The sequence below is a fragment of the Pristiophorus japonicus genome, chromosome 5 (assembly GCF_044704955.1).
Source record: "Pristiophorus japonicus isolate sPriJap1 chromosome 5, sPriJap1.hap1, whole genome shotgun sequence".
In the NCBI taxonomy this organism is placed as follows: domain Eukaryota; kingdom Metazoa; phylum Chordata; class Chondrichthyes; family Pristiophoridae; genus Pristiophorus; species Pristiophorus japonicus.
Window position 1 is genome coordinate 182708173 of NC_091981.1, and position 21920 is coordinate 182730092.

Here is a 21920-nt window from a genome sequence, read left to right on the forward strand (position 1 = left end):
CGTAATCCCAATTACATCAACTCTGTTAACAGCTATCTGCGCAGTTAATTCATCCACCTCATTACGAATGCTCCTCGCATTGAGACTCAGAGCCTTCAGGCTTGCTTTTTTAACACTCTTTGTCCTTTTAGATTTATATTGTAATGTGGCCCTTTTTGATTTTTGCCCTTGATTTCTCTGCTCTCCACTCTTGTTTTTCTCCTTCCTACCTTTTGCTTCTACCCCCTTTTTACTTCCCTCTGCCTCCCTGCGTAGATTCCCATCCCCATGCCATTTTAGTTCAAACCCTCCCCAACAGCACTAGCAAACACTCTGCCTAGGACATTGGTTCTGGTCCTGCCCAGGTGCAGACCGTCCGGTTTGTACTGGCCCCACCTCCCCTAGAACCGGTTCCAATGTCCCAGGAATTTGAATCCCTCCCCCTTGCACCATTCCTCAAGCCACGTATTCATCTGAGCTATCCTGCAATTCCTGCTCTGAGTAGCATGTGGCACTGGTAGCAATCCTGAGGTTACTACCTTTAAGGTCCTACTTTTTAATTTAATTCCTAGCTCCCTCAACTCAGTTTGTAGGACCTCATCCCATTTTTTACCTATATCGTTGGTAACTTTATGTACCACGACAGCTGGCTTGTTCACCCTCCTCCTCCAGAATACGCTGCAGCCGCTCCGAGACATCCTTGACCCTTGAACCAGGGAGGCAACATACCATCCTGGAGTCTCGTTTGCTGCCGCAGAAACATCTATCTATTCCCCTTACAATAGAATCCCCTATCACTATAGCTCTCCCACTCTTTTTCCTGCCCTCCTGTGCAGCAGAGCCACCCCTGGTGCCATGGACTTGGCTGCTGCTGCCTTCCCCTGATGAGCTACCACCCTCAGCAGTACCCAAAATGGTGTATCTGTTTTTGAGGGAGGTGACCGCAGGGGCCCCCTGCACTACCTGCCTTCCCTTGCTCTTCCTGTTGGTCACCCATTCCCTATCTGACTGTGCAACCTTTACCTGCGGTGTGACCAACTCACTAAACGTGCTATTCACGACATTCTCAGCATCACAGATGCTCCAAAGTGAATCCATCCGCAGCTCCAGTGCCACAATGAGGTCTGTCAGGAGCTGCAGCTGGATATACTTCCTGTACATGTTGTAGTCAGGGACACTGGTAGTGTCCCTGATTTCCCACATCGCACACGAGGAGCATGACACAGGTCTGGGCTCTCCTGCCATGACTTAACCCTTAGATTAACTTAATTTGTAACAATGCCAAAGGTTTCTTACTGCTAAGAAAAATAAAAGATCAAATACTCACCAACCAGCCAATCACTTACCTGCTTGGCTGTGACGTCCCACTTCTTACTTCTTTGTTTACCTTCTGCCCCTCCCCCTGCACCAGCTAGCCTCCTCCGACTCTCGGGCCTTTATAGGCCGCTCGACTGCCCGAACTCCCGCTCCTGTGGCTGCCTCCTCCGACTCTCGGAACTTTATTGGTCACTCGACTGCCCGAACTCCCGCTCCTGTGGCCACCTCCTCCGACTCTCGGGCCTTTATTGGGCACTCGACTGCCCGAACTCCCACTCCTGTGGCCACTTCCTCTGACTCTCGGGATTTTATAGGCCGTTATACAGTGGTATTCCACAGAGGTCGATAGTAGGGCCACTGTTCTTTTTGATACATATTAATGACCTGGACTTGGGGAGGCTAGGCATAATTTCAAAGTTTGCAGATTACATAAAATTTGGAAATGTAGTAAACCATAAAGAAGATAGTAACAGACTTCAGGAGGACATAGATCGACTGGTGAAATCGGCAAACACATGGCAGATGAAATTTAATGCAGAGCAGTGCAAAATGATTTGTTTTGGTCGGAAGAATGAGGCGAGACAATATGAACTAAATAATACAATTTTAATGGGGGTGCAGGAGTGGAGAGACCAGGAGGTATACCTATACACATCTTTGAATGTGGCAGGACAAGTTGAGAAGACTGTTAACAAAGCATATGGGATCCTTGGTGTTATTAAAAGGAGTAGAGTACAAAAACAAGGAAATTGTGCTAAACCTTTATAAATTACTGTTTAGGCCTCAGCTGCATTCAATTCTGGGCACCACATTTTAGGAAGGTAGTCAAAGCCTTAGAGATAATACACAGGAGATTTATCAAAAATGCACCAGTGATGATGGACCTCAGTTATAAGAACATAAGAGAAGCTGTTATAAGATTGTTCTCCTTATAGCAGAGAAGGTTGAGAGGAGATTTGATAGAGGTGTTCAAAATCATGAAGGGTTTTGATAGAGTAAATAAGGAAAAACTGTTTTCAGTGCAAGAACGGTCAATAACCCAGAGGACACAGATTTAATGTGATTGGCAAAAGAATCCTAGGTAACAGGAAGACATTTTTTATACACTGAGCTATTGTGCTTTGGAATGCACTGCCTGAAAGCGTGGCGGAAGTAGATTCAATAATAACGCTCAAAGGGGAATTGGATAAACACTTGAAGGGGAAAAAAATTACAGGGCTATGGGAAAGAGCAGGGAGTGGGACTAATTGGAAAGTTCTTTCAAGGAGCCGGCACAGGCATGATGGGCCGAATGGCCTCCTTCTGTGGTGTATCATTCTGTGATTGTATGGAGTTAAAATAAGATGAATACTACAGTAATAAAACAGCTCAAACATCAATAGCTTTATTACTATGGTAGTAGGTTTGACTAAAATGTTAAAAAAAGAAGTCCCTGCCAAGGTATTCATATTAAAACTTTTGTCTCCCTGAGGAATACCAGGCTGAATATAGAAAGTTCAGAGGGAAAGTAAGAAAAGAAATAAGGGGCAAAGAGAGAGTATGAGAATAGCAGCTAACATAAAAGGGAATCCAAAAGTCTTCTATTGGCACTTAAATAGTAAAAGAGCTGTATGAGGAGGTGCAGGACCAAGTAGGGACCATAATAGAGAGCTACACATGGAGGCAGAGGGTATGGCTTAGGATATGCATACTTTGCATCTGTCTTTACCAAGGAAAAAGATGCTGCCAAAGTCATGGTGTAAGAGGAGGTAGTTGAGATACTGGATGGGATTAAAAAAATTGATGAAGAGGAGGTACTAGAAAGGCTGGCTGTACTTAAAGTAGACATCACCAGGACCGGATGGGATGCATCCTAGGATGCTGAGGGAAGTAAAGGTGGAAATTACGGAAGAATCGGCTATAATAATCCAATTGTCCTGGGTTGGTGCCAGATGACTGAAGAATTGCACATGTTACACAAAAGAGCTGAATTCCAGTGGTGAGGTGAGAGTGACCATCCTTGACATCAAGGCAGCATTTGACTGTGTGGCCATCAAGGAGCCCTAGTAAAACTAAAGTCAATGGGAATCAGAAGAAATCTCTCCACTGGCTGGAGTCATACCTAGCAGAAAGGAAACATAGAAACATAGAAAATAGGTGCAGGAGTAGGCCATTCAGCCCTTCGAGCCTGCACCACCATTCAATAAGATCATGGCTGATCATTCACCTCAGTACTCCTTTCTTGCTTTCTCTCCATACCCCTTGATCCCTTTAGCCGTCAGGGCCATATCTAACTCCCTCTTGAAAAAATCTAACAAACTGGCATCAACAACTCTCGGCGGTAGAGAATTCCACAGGTTAACAACTCTCTGAGTGAAGAAGTTTCTCGTCATCTCTGTCCTAAATGGCTTACCCCTTATCCTTAAACTGTGACCCCTGGCTCTGGACTTCCCCAACATCGGGAACATTCTTCCTGCATCTAACCTGCCTAGTCCCGTCAGAATTTTATATGTTTCTATGAGATTCCCTCTCATTCTTCTAAACTCCAGTGAATACAGGTCCAGTCCATCCAATCTCTCCTCATATGTCAGTCCTGCCATCCCGGGAATCAGTCTGGTGAATCTTTGCTGCACTCCTTCAATAGCAAGAATGTCCTTCCTCGGATTAGGAGACCAAAATTGAACACAATATTCCAGGTGAGGCCTCACCAAGGCCCTGAACAACTCCCTGCTCCTATACTCAAATCCCCTAGCTATGAATGCCAACATGCCATTTGCCTTCTTCACCGCCTGCTGTACCTGCATGCCAACCTTCAATGACTGATGTACCATGACACCCAGGTCTCATTGCACCTCCGCTCTTCCTAATCTTCCGCCATTCAGATAATATTCTGCCTTCATGTTTTTGCCACCAAAGTGGATAACCTCACATTTATCCACATTATACTGCATCTGCCATGCATTTTCCCACTCACCTAACCCGTCCAAGTCACCCTGCAGCCTCTTAGCATCCTCCTCACAGCTCACACCACCTCCCAGCTTAGTGTCACCTGCAAACTTAGAGATATTACACTCACTTCCTTCATCTAAATCATTGATGTATATTGTAAATAGCTGTGGTTCCAACACTGAGCCCAGCGGCACCCCACTAGTCACTGCCTGCCATTCTGAGAAGGACCCGTTTATCCCTACTCTCTGCTTCCTGTCTGCCAACCAGTTCTCTGTCCACATCAATACATTACCCCCAATACCATGTGCTTTAATTTTGCACACCAATCTCTTGTGTAGATCTTGTCAAAGGCCTTTTGAAAGTCCAAATACACCACATCTACTGATTCTCCCTTGTCCACTCTACTAGTTACATCCTCAAAAAATTCTAGAAGATTTGTCAAGCATGATTTCCCTTTCATAAATCCATGCTGACTTGGACCGATCCTGTCACTGCTTTCCAAATGCGCTGCTATTTCATCTTTAATAATTGATTCTAACATTTTCCCCACTACTGATGTCGGGCTAACTGGTCTATAATTCCCCATTTTCTCTCTCCCTACTTTAAAAAAAAATGGTGTTACTTTAGCTACCCTCCAGTCCATAGGAACTGATCCAGAGTCGATAGACTGTTGGGAAATGATCACCAATGCGTCCACTATTTCTATGGCCACTTCCTTAAGTACTCTGGGGTGCAGACTATCAGGCCCCGGGGATTTATCGGCCTTCAATCCCATCAATTTCCCTAACACAATTTCCTGACTAATAAGGATTTCCTTCAGTTCCTCCTTCTCGCTAGACCCTCGGTCCCCTTGTATTTCCGGAAGGTTATTTGTGTCATCCTTCGTGAAGACAGAACCAAAGTATTTCTTCAATTGGTCTGCCATTTCTTTGGTTGTGGTGGTTGGAGGTCAATCATCACAGCCCCAGGACATCACTGCAGGAGTTCCTCAGGGCAGTGTCCTAGGCCCAACCATCTTCAGCTGCTTCATCAATGACCTTCCCTCCATCATAAGATCAGAAGTGAGGATGTTCGCTGATTATTGCACAGGGTTCAGTTCCATTCGCAACTCCTCAGATAATGGAGCAGTCCATGCCCACATGCAACAAGACTTGGACGATATTCAGGCTTGGGCTGCTAAGTGTGAAGTAACATTCATGCCACACAAGTGCCAGGCAATGACTATCCCCAACAAGCGAGGGTCTAACCACTCTTGACATTTAACAGCATTACCATTACCGAATCCCACACCATCAACATCCTGGGGTTCACCATTGATCTGAAACTTAACTGGACCAGCCACATAAATACTGTGGCAACCACAGCAGGTTAGAGGCTAGGTATTCGGCGGTGAGTGTCTCACCTCCTGACTCCCCAAAGCCTTTCCATCATCCACAAGGCACAAGTCAGGAGTGTGATGGAATACTCTTCACTTGCCTGGATGAGTGCAGCTGCAACAATACTCAAAAAGCCCGACACCATCCAGGACAAAGCAGATCACTTGATTGGCACCTCATCCACCACCTTAAATCTCCACCACTGGCGCACCGTGGCTGCAGTGTGTACCATCTACAAGATGCACTGCAGCAATTCAGCATCACCTCTCACACCTGCAGCCTCTACCACCTAGAAAGATAAGGGCAGTAGGCGCATGGGAACTCCATCACCTGCAAGTTCTCCTCAACAATTTTCACACCATCCTGATTTGGAAATATATTGCCGTTCCTTCATCGTCGTTTGGTCAAAATCCTGGAATTCCCTCCCTCAAAGCACTGTGGGAGTACCTTCACCACACGGACTGCAGCGGTTCAAAAAGGCAGCTCACTACCACCTTCTCAAGGGCAATTAGGGATGGGCAATAAATGTTGACCTTACCAGCAATGCCTAGATCCCATGAACAAATAAAGACAAATCGTGTTTAACTAACTTGATTGAGTTTTTTGATGAGGTAACAGAGGGTTGGTGAAGGCAGTGCGGTTGATATGGTGTACATAGGCTTCCAAAAAGTGGTTGGTAAAGTCTCACGTAATAAGCTTGCCTGCAAAGTTGAAGCCCATGGAATAAAAGGGATAGTGGCAGCATGGATATGAAATTGGCTAAGTGACAGGAAACAGAGAGTAGTGGTGAATGGTTGTTTATCGAACTGGACGAAAGTATACAGTGGTGTTCCCCATGGTCGGTACCAGGACCATTGCTTTTCTTGATATATATTAACGACTTACATTTGGTGTACAAGGCACAATTTCAAAATTTGCAGATGACTCAAAACTTGGAAGTATAGTGAACAGTGAGGAGAATAGTTATAGACTTCAAGAGGATATAGACACGCTGGTGGAATGGGTGGACACGTAGCAGATGAAATTTAAGGCAGAAAAGTGTGATGTGATTCATTTTGATAGGAAGAACAAGGAGCAATAAACTAAAGGGTACAATCCTAAAGGGAGTGCATGGGGGTATGTGTGCACAAATCATCAAAGGTGGCAGAGCAGGTTGAGAAGAGTTAAAAAAGCTTACGGGATCCTGGACTGCATAAATAAGAGGCATAAAACATGGAAGTTATGATGAACCTTTATAAAACACTGGTTCGGCCTCAACTGGAGTATTGTGTCCAATTCTGGGCACCGCATTTTCGGAAGGATGTAAAGACCTTAGAGAGGGTGCAGAAAAGATTTATGAGAATTATTCCAGGGATGAGGGACTGCAGTGACATGGATAGACTAGTGAAGCTGGGCTTGTTCTCCTTAGAGCAGTGATGGTTGAGAGGAGATTTGATAGAGGTGTTCAAAACCATGAAGTGTCTGGACAGAGGAGATTGAGAGAAACAGTTCCCATTGATGGAAGGGTTGAGAACCAGATGACACAGATTTAAGGTGATTGGCAGAAGAACCAAAGGTGACATGAGGAAAAACTTTTTTTTGCAGCGAGTGGTCAGGATCTGGAATATACTGCCTGAAAGAATGGTGGAGGCAGATTCAATTGTGGCTTTCAAAAGGGAATTGGATAAGTACCTGAAGGCAAAATATTGCAGTGCTGTGGGGAAAGGGTGGGTGAGTCAGACTAGGTGAAGTGCTCTTGCAGAGAGCTGGCATGGGCTCAATGGGCCGAGTGGCCTCCTTCTGTGCTGTAACAATTCTTTGATTCTATGATTATAGTTTAGTCATCTGGCTCTAATCAGGCTTTGGGTCCAAAAACTTAGTCTAATTGTTCATTGGCAAATCTCCCAGTTTGACACATTTTGCGGATCAACGATTGACCTGGGTATGTCTGTGATGTGACCATGTCAATCTTCAAACTTTAGGATTTCCATTCATTGAAGTAAATTACCATAGGAGCTGATTTTTACCGAACAAAAGTCTGATTTTTAAATAGTCCTTCCAACTCCACATTAATGGTAGGAGCAAGAAGAGAACCAAGCAAGAGTAAAGTTAGTTATTGGTAAAATGGAGAAAAAAAGAAGGATTTAGTTATATTAGTGAGAGAGAATGAAGGGGGAAAAGTTGAACAGAAGCAAAGACCCCCAAATTCTTTATCATTTTCAGCAGTTCTGGGGCTTACAATTGGTGCAGTTGTATCTTTTGGCCTAGGAATTGGTGTGGAAGGTATTTCTGCCCGTGTTCTGCCCCCGAAATTGAAACACCTAAGTTTGTGATTGCGATTTGACCCTTCTTGTGATAATCAGAGCTCATATAAATTAATTAGAATGAGGGTCAGTGGCGTTGGCACACCGAAAGTCTGGAAGTTATGTTTGCAATGCATATCTAGATTTTCACAAGGCATTTAATAAATTGCCACACAGAAGATTGTTAAATACCATTGCATCTTGTGGGATCTTCATTTGAGTAAAAAATTGGCTGTATTTGCACATTAATTGTATATTAATAGGGTCTATTAATGGTAGCAGCTCTGCTCAGGGAAGGTCACTACTCAAGTCCCACTGGGATCATGTTACGTTCTTTGGTCTTCATCATCTTTCTTAATGATCTGGATATAGACATCAGGGGACTAGTTCACAATTTTGTGGAAGACACTGTACAGGAGTTAGAACCTTTGTTAAAAAGTGTAGTTTGGAGGCAGATCTAGATGTAATTGGGGAATTGGCCCTTGTGTACCAGTCATATCATGGGACCCTCAACGTTCTCTTCCAAGTCTCACACTATCCTGACTGGAACATATATTATAGTTCCTTCATTGTTGCTGGAATTTCCTACTTAATACCATTGTGGTGTGCTATCACCAAAAGGACTGCAGTGGTTCAAGGAGGAGGCCCATCAACATCTCTTCAGGGCAACTAGTGATGGGCTATAAATGTGACCCTGCCAGTAACATCAACATCTCGAGAACAAATTTTTTAAAAAGCACAAAATAAGCATGAGTAGTGAAATCAGGTCGCTGGATCAATCTAGTGGAGCAGAACTACTCCTTGCTACAGGCAAGCGAAACCCCACATTATATTGAAAAATGAATAAAAATGAGGTGCTTAGTTGGGAAATGAACCTTTACATATTTTAAAGCTAGCTTCCATTTGGATGTTGATTAATGATTGCGAGACATTGTACATTTTTAATCGTTTTGAATTTCATCGTCAGTCTGTTACCTGCAGTGGTGGCCATTGCTGCTGCAGGGAAAGCAAGGTGAGAGGATGGCAAACCATTTGAGATTCCACATATTGCATGTCCTAGATGAAGAGAATTAATTTATGAGGGGGGCAATATCATCTTTAGGCTCTTCGGGGGCTACATGTACTCTCAGTGATAGATCAGGGCCTGAATTTACAGAACATCCCTGGAGATGTTCGAGGAGACCGTCTCTGATATCTATGCTTTATCAGCGAGGCATTGACTCAGCTGTGCAATCTACTGTGGGCTGATCAAACCATATCCATGACTAATATGACACTCCTATAGCTGTGAAAGTGTCAATGGCATTAACTCTTTACGCAACATGATCTTTCTAAGCCACTGCAAGGGATATCAGCTAAACGAGCGTATTTGCTGTGTAAATCACAGATGCTATGTTGTCATGTGAAATACCTTCACAACTTCCCAAGTGGAAAGGACCCAGCAACTGGAGAAGACACGGGACCTTTTCAAGTGGCCAGACTGCAGGGCATCATCGATAGGATCCATGTGGCCAGCAGGGCTCCACAGTTGAACCCCAATGTTTATGTGAAGAGGGAGGGGTTTCACTCAATAAATTTTTACTGATCAAAGAAACAGCATTTTGCACATCAATACTCGTTTTCCTGGGGGCACCCTTCTACAGTAGCCCCGCCACATTGTGAGGTACTGCAGCCCTGTTGAAATGGTTGGTGGTCTAGAAACTTTAGATCTAGGTTATTGAGAGATGCCTGCAACAGCTGGAGCCATATCTAATGATGGAGTCTTTCCTATAGTCATCATTCGAAAGATCTCCAAACTGTCTGCATCACTACCCCCATTCTCAATCCTGCCCTGAGTCCCATCCCTAGTCCTGCCTCCACTCTATCCCAATGTCTATCCACATCCCCATTCCTGCACTCCCCCCAACTCCTGTCCCCATCTGCACACCTATCCCCACCCTATCCCAACTGCTATCTATATCCCCCATTCCCACTCCTATCCGGCTGCAGCATTCCTCTACTACCCTTTAAGGGTTTGCAGCAGCATTCCTTTAAGAGCAGTTTGTTATCCTGTAAGAGAAATTTGGCATTAGGGGTACCAGCGGGACAAGGGTTAAAGTGCTGGTTCCTGCAATGGCCCAGAAGGAGGTAAAAGGCCTCTCTTCGGCCTTGTACCAAGGCTCCAGAAGTTATCAATTCAATAATATTCCGACAGGATACGATGTGAGAACCTAAACAGACATTGATAAGACCTTGCGAAGAGGCTCGAGGCGACTCACAGGCACCAAGGAAATGTATAACAAATTCCGACCTAATGAAGTCATTCTAGTCATGGCCTAAAGCGGTCACGAGGGTCTTGGCCTGTCAATCCAAAGTAGCACTAATAAGGTAGTCCAATTAGAGAAGTAGCACTGATAAGGTAGTTCAATTAGAAATCTAGGGAGGTCTTGTCCGGGAACAGAGGGGTTTTGAAATGTATAAAAGTTGTATGATTGTGCTGTTCGGGGAGCATCTCCACTCACAGGCGGCTGTGATAAGAGGTGTTCCCGGACGTTCGTAATAAAGATCGTTATACTTTGCCATCCGTCTCTGTCTGCTAACTTCGAGAATTGCTACGTGGGCTGGGGCGAGCATCGACCCTCTATATCAGTGGACCCGCTCGTGGGAGAGGAAGCCTTCCCATCTCCCCCTTACATATCCCAACATTCTGGTTTACAGCCAACAATGCTCCAGCTTGACTCCTTGTGCACATTTTCCATGTGCAGGGAGCTCATTAGAATTGAGGGAAGGGATTTAAATTAGAAAATTGGCCCTCCCATCTGTTAACATGGGCACGCTAACATCCAGTTTTACCAGAATCATAGAATCAGAGCTATTGCTTCATTATGGAATGTTTTTTCTCATGTTTACTCATGTTTTTAACTTGTTTTTATGTTTAGAAAATAAAAATCTTTGTGGCTGACGTGGATGATCATGTTTTCATCAAAATATAACTTTAATACAGGTGCAGCACCTAAAATCCGGAACCCTCGGGACCGAGGCTATTCCGGACTTCATGTTTTTCCGGACTTTCAAACGTGTTTCTGATGTACGAAGTCCAGAAACGCCCAAGCCCAGGTTTGGGTATTTCTGTATTTCGGAACGCCAGAGGCGCGTCCTGAGTCTGGAAATGCCTGGGCCCAGGTTCCAATATTTCCGGTTTTTAGATGTCATTTTGTAGTTCTTCTCTTCGCAGGCCTGTAGTTCTCGCTTCTTCACAACACATCATAAGTCTCCCTCTCTTGTTTTTGTACCTGTATGTTTTGGAAGGTAGTCTGATACCCTGTACACCTGTACCTGTACAAGCTGAAGGGGACTTGCGTGTGGAATTTGGTTGGTTCTGGTCGAAGGGACTTGTGTGCTGTGTAGAGTTTGATTTTGACCAGGGACTTGCGCGCAGAGTTTGGTTGGTTCTGGCCAAAGGGACTTGTGTGCGGACCCAGGAGCAATGGTGTGGTAACTGTGAAGACCTGGCCTGGAACAAAAAGGATTGGAGTTTTTATTCTTGCAATTTTTGTTAGTTGGATTTCATTTTTTGACTTTTCCCTGGGCCCAGCTGGCGATGGTAACGGTTTGGCAGGGTGTCCAGATTCTGGAACATCTTGCGTTATTCTGGATGATCCTGTCATGGATTGTCCTGGATTCCGGAACATTCCAGATTATGGAACTCCGGATTTTCGACGTTGCACCTGTATAAAAGGGTGAAAGATCTAATTTTGCAGGGTCTAACCTGCATAACACACTTAGATAACAAATACCAGTGAAAAACCGCTGAAATGCTTGTATTGATAAAGTAAAGAACCATCATCCCATGCAATATTTTCCTTTTTATTCTGAAGTTGTGAAAAATGACTAACATTGTCTTTTATCTATGTCTAGATTGGTCAAGAAAGATCTGCGAAAATTTCCGCAAGTAGTTCTTTCCAAACCATCTCCCAAGCAATTTGTAAAACAAAATCGTCCAGCATATTCGATGGTGGCATGATGTTCTCAGAATTAACCCAAATCGACGAACTCTCTGAGGAAGATTTAATCAAGTACAACATTCCTACAAATGCCAGTAAGAAAATCTTGATAACAGAGGGGACAGTATTAGTGTCGTAGTTTTATAGCTGCAGCATCTTTCTCATCAAATTTAAATGTCTTTACTTCATAGAGATAAAAAGAACATGTGAACCGGGAATTAGACACACAATGTAGATTCACCAGGATGATGCCAGGGATGGGAGACAATAATTCTGAGGAGAGACTCGAGAAACTGGCATTACTTGCAATGAAGCAGAGAAAGCTGAGGAGTTTTAATGGGGATCTTTTAAATTATGAAGGATTTTTATGGACTGAATAGGCAAAGACTATTTCTTCTGTTTGGGGAGTCAGTGACAAGGGCTGGAATTTTAATTGGTAGGTGGGTTGTGAGCGGGGAGCTAGGAAGCGGTCGTGAAACCTGGGAGAATGGGTTTAACGGCAGGGCCTGATTTGCATTTCCAAAGTCTGTTTCCCACCCCCGCAGCCAGCCAGATGGAGAGGGTGAGTAGGCCTGCGGAACTAGGCTGTGGAGAGGAGGAAGGGATCGAAGGCCTTGTGAGGTGGATCAGACGGCTGCAGGGGAGGGGGGGGTGGACGACATCGGAGGCCTCGAGGGGGGTCTCTCTAAAGGCACTTACCTCCTGGATCTGCTAGTCCTTGCCTTACTTTAGCTGGGGGTTCCCCGAGGCCTGTGAAATTTGATCAGCCACAGTTAAATTTGGAATCCTGGCTAAATCTGAGGCACGCCAGCCTCATTATAATATTGAAATGGACGGCACACCTCCTGGGAGGGGTTTGGCTCCCCGCCTCCATCAAGCCTCAGTTAAAATTGGAAGTGGGTGGTTTGATGTTAGGATTCAATTTTGTAACCTCGCACCCGACCCCAACCCACCCATTTTTGTGGGTCAAAATTCCCCCCCTCCAAGGGGTCATCAATGTTCAATTATCACTGAGAATGAGAAGATACATTAAGACAATTTTCTTCACACTGAACACTGTTGGAGCATGGAATGCTGTCACAGGGACTGGCCGAGGCAGAGATATTTGCATCTTTTAAGGGAAAATTGGATAACTATTGAAGCAGAGGAAAAACAGGGCTGTGAGATGACAGCAGAGCAGTGGGATTAGTTTTGGCTGGCTCCAGCAAAGAGTCAGCATAGACATAATTGGCTGAATGGACTTCTGTGCCATGAACCTCTATGGTACTAATTTCAGTGCCAAAATTCACAACGTGCATTGATGTTGCATGAAATTCTGTGCCAGGAATGCTAAATCATAACATTTACCACAATACTTTCCAAAATTAATTTTGCATTCTGAATATTTTTACACTTTATCAAGTAAAAGTCTTTTAATGGGAGCACCATCTGTTGACCACAACATTCTTTGTATTTAATGATTTTCAGTCGGAAAGTTTCATTAAAGGTAAAGTGCACAAATACTCCAAAACTTCAGCTATTTGTGTCAGTGAATAGGTGAGCTGTACAGACTAGAAGAGTACAGGTTGGATTCTCAGTCTGTGCAGTTGACTGATCTCAGCTGAGGCAATGTTAGAGACCCTAGAGTGCCTGGATGAGGAATGGAGGATTGGCCAGGGGTTCCTTTCCAGATTGTTGTCCACTGATCCCCCCGGGAATGTGCATTTGTTGGTTGTGGGTGTATTGATTGAGCTTGGCTGTGATGGTCTCAGTGGTTGAATAGCCTGCTGACAATTTCTGTCTTTGCTTATACATAAAGAATGGTCAATTGGTTGAAGTCCCAGGTGGCACATGGTGCCTGTGGAACTGTATTTCAGCAAGTAAGTGGGAGAAGGGATAACAGTGATAGAAGAAAGATGTGATGCAAGTGCACTGACTCTGATTACTATTAATGTGTTCAATAAGCATACAAAAATGAAGGTCGTGCGAAACCATCTCAAACAGCAAGTTGGTATTTTGTGATAAAAGGGTATAAGATTGGTACACTGAGCTCCTTAAGACTGGCTGTTTTCTATGGAAAACCAGGACTGTGCATAAGCCACAAGGGAGCATCTGATAGTACTCAGAACCTTTTCAACTCTGTGGAGTTTCAATTTATATTTTTGTTGCCATTAGTATTTCAACGAGATATTAGATTTGCATCTAATTTGCTGAATTGGATGTGCTTCTGGAATACAAAATGACACAATACAAGGCACTCTGGAGTTGTATTAAAGAGACTAAGGTCACATCAGTTTTAGCTCACAGTACTCAGTCTTGTGGAGTTCTTCCATACTTAACAGAGTCAAAGAGGATGGGCTTCGGTTTTATAGACATCGTAAGCTGGAGGAAATTACAAAACGTACTAAATTACAACACCCGGGGGATGTTGACTGGGATTTCGAGAGGGCCTGTTAAGAGAATGCATTTTCCAACATGCTTTACAAGTTTCCCAAAATAAACAATAAAAACTGTAAAAAGCAAAATACTGCAGATGTTGGAAATCTAAAACAAAAGCAGAAAATACTGGAAACACTGCATCTGTGGAGAGAACGGACAAGTTAATGGTTTGGATACAGATACTGCTTCAACGCTAATTGCTTCTGAAATACCGATAAAGCTAGACTAGCATCATCATTCTTCATTGTCCACTTGGTTACTGTGAAATATCAACATTTCAAATTTGACCAAAAACAAAAAAGAATCATGTCCTAGTATATTAGAAAACAGTAAAGTTGAATGAAAATAAATCACCACATGTCTGCAATCAATTCATCTTGCCGATTCTTTAGTACATTCTTCAGTAATATATTTCATCTGTCTAAGTAGAGAATCCTTCAAATTTTTGATTTTGTATTTCTAGACTTCACATAGTATATTAAGGAAAAGGAACCATAACTATTTCATTGGTAGAAGGATGAATGATATGAAGTGGAGACAGAGCAATCTGTTTAATCTTTGAGGTAGGGCTGCTTGGTTGTACAGAAAAATATACAAGCACAGAGATGACAGGTATCAGATGCGTAAAGGTTTTAGCCATTTAGCCAGCATTAGCCATTCCTTACTATGGTTTCAATCAATATGCCTTGACAATGTGAGCTGGCTTCACAATCAATTGCCACTGCAGATGAATATTCTTATTTGATGTGTGATGTGAAAAAGCTAGTTAATACCTCTTTTTGTTTTGCTGCACCAGCTCCCTACTGTATGAACTTTTATCAGGATATTTTGAAAGCTCCTAATGGGCCTTTACTGTGGACTTTCCTGAAGCCGCTGCTACTTGGTGAAATACTGTATGCTCCAAACACGATAGAGATCCTGGGATTGATGGAGAAGGTGAGAGGGTTCAATATGCTGGAAAACTGGCAGGTTTTATACAGTTACAATCTGCATTTGATATTTAGGGATAGATTTTGGCATTGTGCAATATGTAAAATGGGTGATAGTGAATCAAAGATGGGTTCAATGAAATAAAATCAGGAGAGATGTAAAACAGTTTTCCGATTCACTATCACCTGATGCACACTATCGCACAAAGTGAAAATTCACCCCTTGGAGTTTGCATGTGTGTAGTGCACTTCACTAATTGCAAGTACCAACTGCTAGCCTGTTTCTTTTTCTCTGCCTGTTTTGCTTATGGATATCGGTAATAAGCTTAAGCATGTATGTAATATAACAAGGTGACCATGTTGATATATTTAATTTAAATTTCACAGCTGAGAGAAAGCATAGATAATACACACTTGAACTGACTCTATACATTAGCAGAAAGACTATTTAAAACAATATAAACAGAAACAATAAAAGAGACTGTAATATATGTGGGTAGAACAAATGAAGCACAGAGACATGATGAATTGCTCATCCATGTGCTTGCTTCGAGGCCCGAGCGAACCGGGTATGCTCATACTAAACCATGTGATAATACATTGCACTGTTTTCCCCTTAAAAGCAACAAAACTATGGTCTCACCTTTCCTAGCATTATATGTACCTCATAACAAAATCTCCGTTTTTTTTCCCTCTTTTAAATGAACTATAAATCCAGTTTAATAACAGGTTTGCAGACCCTTCCTGATCTCCTTAAAGAAGGTTTTGATGTTGAACTAATTTTCAGGCTGTTTTGTTTTGGTTCCGAACTCAAAGATAATCCTGTTTCTATCACAGAATTGTTTGAACCTGGTACTTCAGTTACTGAAGTCTGAACTGAGTCAAACTCATGTATGAGTTCATGATCAAGTGGATCATTTGATCTACATGAACACTTCGGATGTTGTCACCCATTTCAACCAAATATCTCTTGCTTCCACCAACCTCGACTATGGTTCCTATATCCCACTTTTGAGAACTCGATTTTCCAGGAGGACTGAGAACACGAAACACTCATTTTGTTTGAAACTGCGTTCTTTCTGATTGCTGTCATAATAATCTTGCTGACTCAACTGTTTCTGTTCAACTCTTGAGACCAAATTTTGTTGAACAAGATTCAGTCACTTCCTCAATCTCCTCTTTATCAAGAGTTCTGCTGGGGTAATCCAGGTGTATTTTGCGGAGAAGTTCAGTACATAAGCAAAACATTTGCCAAACATTACTTCATGCTGAGTCCCGATTAACCCTGCAGCACTTGCTTTTTGAGAACTGCTTTCACTATTCTGACTGACCTTTTGATTGCTCCATTTGAAGCTGGATGATATGGTGGAATAAGAGTGTGTTTGATACTGTTCCGTTTCATGAATTGTTGGAACAAAACAGAACTGAGGGCCATTTTCAGAAACAAGCTCTTCAGGTAAGCCGTGACATGCAAAGAGAGACCTCAACTTATCTATGGTACATTCAGCTGTAATATTTGAACCCATGTGTTTCACTTCAAGCCACTTTGAGTGACTATCTACAAGTACCAGGAAATAATCATTTGCTTTTTCACAGAAGTCTACATGTACTCTCAGTAAAGATCTACTTGGCCATGACCAGGGTTGTAGTGGAGTTTTGGGTGGTTTGTTTCTGCAATTTTGGGAAATGCTGCATATGCTGACAAGTGATTCAAGATCACTGTCAAATCTAGGCCAATAAACAAAGCTTCTTGCAATTGATTTCATACTGATGATCCCTGGATGTTCAGTATAAAGTTTGGCCAGAATTCTATCTCTCAAGGAAGTAGGTAGAATCACTCTGTTTCCCCACTTGATACAACCTTGCTCACAGGACTATTATAGAATGGTTTCAATTCTGTGTCCAGACACTGATCAGTCCAGCCAGTCCAGCCATTACACTCTTTCCAGTACTGAGTCCTTTTGAGTCTCATCTGTAATCTCAGTTGCATTCACGGGAAAATCTTTGTCAACTGCACCCAGCATGAAAATCTCACCTTCACTCCCAACATATGAGTCTTCATGTGGCAACCTGGACAAGGCATCTGCGATTGCATTTTGCTTTGAAGTGCGCTATTCAATCGTGCAGTCATATTGTGACAACACTGCCCAACGTTGTACTCTTAATATGGCCATTGCAGGGATGGCAGATTTGGGCCACAATATTGCTAGGAGCAGTTTGTGATCGATTATCAGGGTAAACTTTCTGCCAATCAGGAACTGTTGGAATTTCCTGATTTCAAACACTATAGTGAGTGCTTCTTTTTCAATTTGCGCGTAGTTTCTGTCATGTATGTACATGCTGCTTGTAGTCACCAGATGGTGTCATTGTTGCAGGCCACTGAGCAGCACACTTTGGGCCCAAATAAAGCAGAAGCAAGGTTGTACCTTGCTTAGTTAAGCAATACTCAGTTTGAACCTTTATTGCAAACATAACAGTTTCTTTCATTCTTTGTGAGGGTTTGCAATGCCAATGCAATTGTTTTTTCTTGGCCATCAATCATTATGCGCCTTATGACAGCTCCCACTCCGTTGCTGGAAGCATCACACTCTAACTTAAGCTGACGCTCTGTATCATAGTGCACAAATTGAGTATCACTCGAGACTTCTCTTACAAGCGTCATAAACTTCCTGTTGCACTTTTGTCCACTTCAACTGGACATCCTTTTTGAGGAGCTCATGCAATAGAGCGAACTCAGGTAAGAAACGTATGTAGTACTGAACCATTCCAAGGAAAGATCTTCACTCATACACGTTCTGTGGCTTTGGAGCATTGATGACAGCATCAATGTTTTCCTTCACTGGTTGCAATCCATTTGGATCAACTTTCAGACCAAGGTACACAACCTCAGGCTGCACAAAAGCACATTTGCTCCTTTTCAATTTGACATTGTGGGCATTCAACCCTTGAAACACTAAAGCTAACACTTCTAGATTTAATTCCTTGCTGCTTGTTGCAATCAGCACATCATCTTGATTGCATAAGCAATTTGGAACTCCTTGCAAAATCTTATCCATCGTAGCCTGGAAGATTTTGGGGGAGGACTTTACACCTTACGGTAGCTTGGTGTAGGAGTACAGTCCCTTGTGTGTGTTGATGGTGAGATACAGAGGAAACGTTTCAATGACACCCTCAAAGCCTCCTTGATAAAGTGCAACATCCTCAACAGCACCTGGGAATCCCTGGCCCAAGACCGCCCAAAGTGGAGGAAGAGCATCCAGGAGGGCACTGAGCACCTCGAGTCTTGTTGCCAAGAGCATGCAGAAATTAAGCACAGACAACGGAAGGAGCATGTGGCAAACCAAGCTCACCACCAACCCTTTCCTTCAACCACTGTCTGGAGACTGTACAGTATTGGACTGTACAGTCACCTGAGAACTCACTTTTAGAGTAGAAGCAAGTTTTCCTCGATTTTGAGGGACTGCCTATGATATGATGACTTGACGCTCTTTGTCAACCTTCAGCTGAGCATAAGCATGTGACAGGCCAAGCTTGCAGAAAACCTTTGACCCAGAGAGTGCTGTACACAAATCTTGTGATGTAGATAATGGGTACTACTCATCGTCAAGTGCTTGGTTGATAGTAATTTTGTCGTCACTGCAGATGTGTACAATTTTGTCTGCTTTGCACTATGACAGTTGGGGTAGCCCATTCACTTTTATCAGATTTTACTAGCACTCCATTCTCTCTGAGCTTCACCAGCTCTTCCTCCACCTGACTTTTCAATGCATAGGGGACCGGCCTAGCCTTACAATATGCTTCGCATTGGACTTGATGCAGATATGCGCATCATATCCAGTGATGTCCTCACATCTATCTGTGAACATGCTTTCTTACTTGTTCAGCATTGCGTCGAGTCGCTTCTTTGCAGCATCTGCACTGAATAGCTCACTACAATAATAGGCAGCTTTACCGACTGGCCATTGTTTTGAACTGTACATTCCATTTGTCCACATGTCTGTATGATTTCTCCAGAGTAGGTCCTTAATTCTATGGCACTCTTTGTAAATGGTATTGGATTAAACTTACACTCATGTGTGTCCTTATTCATGATAGAGCAGTCCGGCGCCGTGTTGATACACATATCAATATATTGGTCGTTGATCAAAAGTTTTGTACGGAAGTCTTTCTCATGACTGTTAGCGTTGCTGCTAGTGGTATAGATACTGTAGATGCTTAATTCTTCAACATCAGGTGTGTTCACTTCAATATTGTGAACTCCCCTTTTGTTGTTGCTGCTTTGCATTGCCACTAGAATGGTTCTTACTTCCTGTTTTAGATCTAGCTCTGCAAGCTGTTGAAATATGGCCTTGCTTCTGGCCGTGAAAACAACGCATTTCTGTACTGGCAAGACGATGGTGAATGATTTGCATTGCAACGATAACATTTCACTGAACTGCTCTCACCGACATGCTTTTGACCAAGTCTCACAGCTTTAGGTTCGGCAGTGGCTTTGTGACTGTAGGCCTCAACTGCACTAGTCACTTGTGTTGGACGGAGCTCCCTAGCATTCTTAGATGCCATCTCCATAGGGCAATTTTATATGCTATGTCAAATGTTAAGGTTTGGAGTGTTCAGTAACTTGGACAGTCCACCAGTCCACACACACTTATCTCGCAACACACAATCCAAAAATGTGCCAAAGTTACAATGCAGACTGGTTCTTAAGAGCTACAATGTACTCACTGATGGTTTCACTTTGTTTGTGGTTTCTGTAACCAAACTTATAGCTCTCTGCTATTTCAAACGGCTTTGTGTCAAAATGGTCCACGAGTTTCTCGACAATGTCTTCAAAGAACGCAACCTTCGCTTTCCCTGGCGCGAGTAGATTTGTCAGTGTTCCATAGACATCTGGCCCGATTGCTTTCTTCTGTTCACGAATTACTATAATTTGAGCTTGAATATTCTCTCGTACACCTTCGGTCTCAGTAATGCTATTGGCCCTAAAAGACATCTCCCTCCACTCAATGTAGAACTGAATGGTTCGCGTGCTCGGTCTTACATACCGAGGCTTCTGATGAATCCCACAGGCACGACCATTATTGTCCCAATCCCGTCAAACAGTGACTCTGCATGCTGCCTTTGTACCTGTGAGAATCAATGCCGCTGTTGCTGTGTATACATACACACGAAGGTGAAGCACAGACGATTCTGCATCAACATTAAAGGTAAAACATCGCAAAAATTCAGTTTAGCTTTCACACATTCACGTAAACTTGTCCACTCGAAGATTGAACACTGTGTCTGATATGTCCTCATATACAGTATAAATGCACACGAGGCCCATACTTGAGAGAAGGTCACTTTGTGACCAGTTACCTTTATTACCAAGACCTCAAGTGATGAAGGTGGGTGGAGCTTCCCCTTTTATACCTGAAAGTCCAGGTTAGGAGTGTCTTCCACTAGTTCACCCCTTGTGGTCAATGCTCTCAAGGTGTACAACTTAGGTCAGCTTATACATAGGTTACAATGATAGTTGAATACATGACATCACCTCCCCCCGCAAAGTCTTAGCGGGATCACAGGTTAAGTCTCTCTGGTGGTTTACGCTCCCTTGTAGAGCACCTGAGTTGGGGCTCCAGTTGTTGGGCACTGGCCTGAGTGTCTGCTGTTTGCAGTGCCTCAGGCTTGTCCGGACTGCTCACAGTGACTGGGCTCTCCTCCACTTGGTTCCGATGTTCGGTAATCTGTGGTGGAGTAAACTCTATGTCGTGTTCTTCCTCTGCTTCTTCTATGGGGTTGCTGAACCTCCTTTTAGTTTGATCCACGTGTTTGCGGAAGATTTGTCCATTGGTAAGTTTAACTACCAAAACCCTATTCGCCTCTTTGGCAATCACAGTGCCTGCAAGCCATTTGGGCCCTGCAGCGTAATTAAGGACAAAAACAGGGTCATTGACATCAATACATCACACCCTCGCATTCCTGTCATAGTAGTCACATTGTGACTGAAGCCTGATCTCAACAATTTCTTTCATAGTAGGGTGTATAAGGGATAACCTGGTTTTGAGTGTCCTTTTCATTAGCAGCTCTGCGGGTGGAACCCCTGTGAGTGAGTGTGGTCGGGATCTATTGGCCAACAGGAGGCGTGATAAGCGGCTTTATAGGGAACCCCCTTGGATTCTGAGCTTCCCCTGTTTGATTATCTGCACTGCTCGTTCCGCCTGGCCGTTTGAGGCCGGCTTGAACGGTGCCGTTCTGACATGGTTGATTCCATTGCCTGCCATGAAGTCCTGGAATTCAGTGTTTGTGAAGCATGGGCCATTGCCGCTGACCAAGACATCCGGTAGACCATGGGCGGTGAACATTGCCCGTAGTCTTTCTACCGTGGCAGAGGATGTGCTTGAATTTAAAATGGCACACTCAATCCATTTGGAGTAGGCATCTACTACAACCAAAAACATTTTTCCCATGAAAGGACCTGCGTAGTCCACATGGATGCGTGACCATGGCTTGGCGAGCCAGGGCCAGGGGCTAAGGGGGGCTTCCCTGGGTGCGTTGCCCAGCTGAGCACACGTGTTGCACCTGCGAACACAAAGTTCCAGGTCTGCATCTATCCCTGGCCACAAAACATGTGACCTGGCAATTGCCTTCATCATGACAATGCCCAGGTGTTCATTGTGAAGTTCTCTGATAAACACCTCTCTGCCCATCTGGGGCATGACTACTCGG

The 21920-nt window shown here is 43.6% G+C and overlaps 1 protein-coding gene across 1 annotated transcript in view; it reads left to right on the forward strand.

The window, feature by feature from the left end:
- The window catches only part of LOC139264540 (ATP-binding cassette sub-family A member 13-like), a 417853-nt gene that overhangs the window by 196246 nt on the left and 199687 nt on the right, over positions 1 to 21920 (forward strand). The window contains exons 25-26 of the mRNA XM_070881155.1: positions 11780 to 11960; positions 15080 to 15219. Coding sequence (XP_070737256.1) covers positions 11780 to 11960; positions 15080 to 15219 — 321 coding nt within the window. The remainder of the gene's footprint in view (positions 1 to 11779; positions 11961 to 15079; positions 15220 to 21920) is intronic.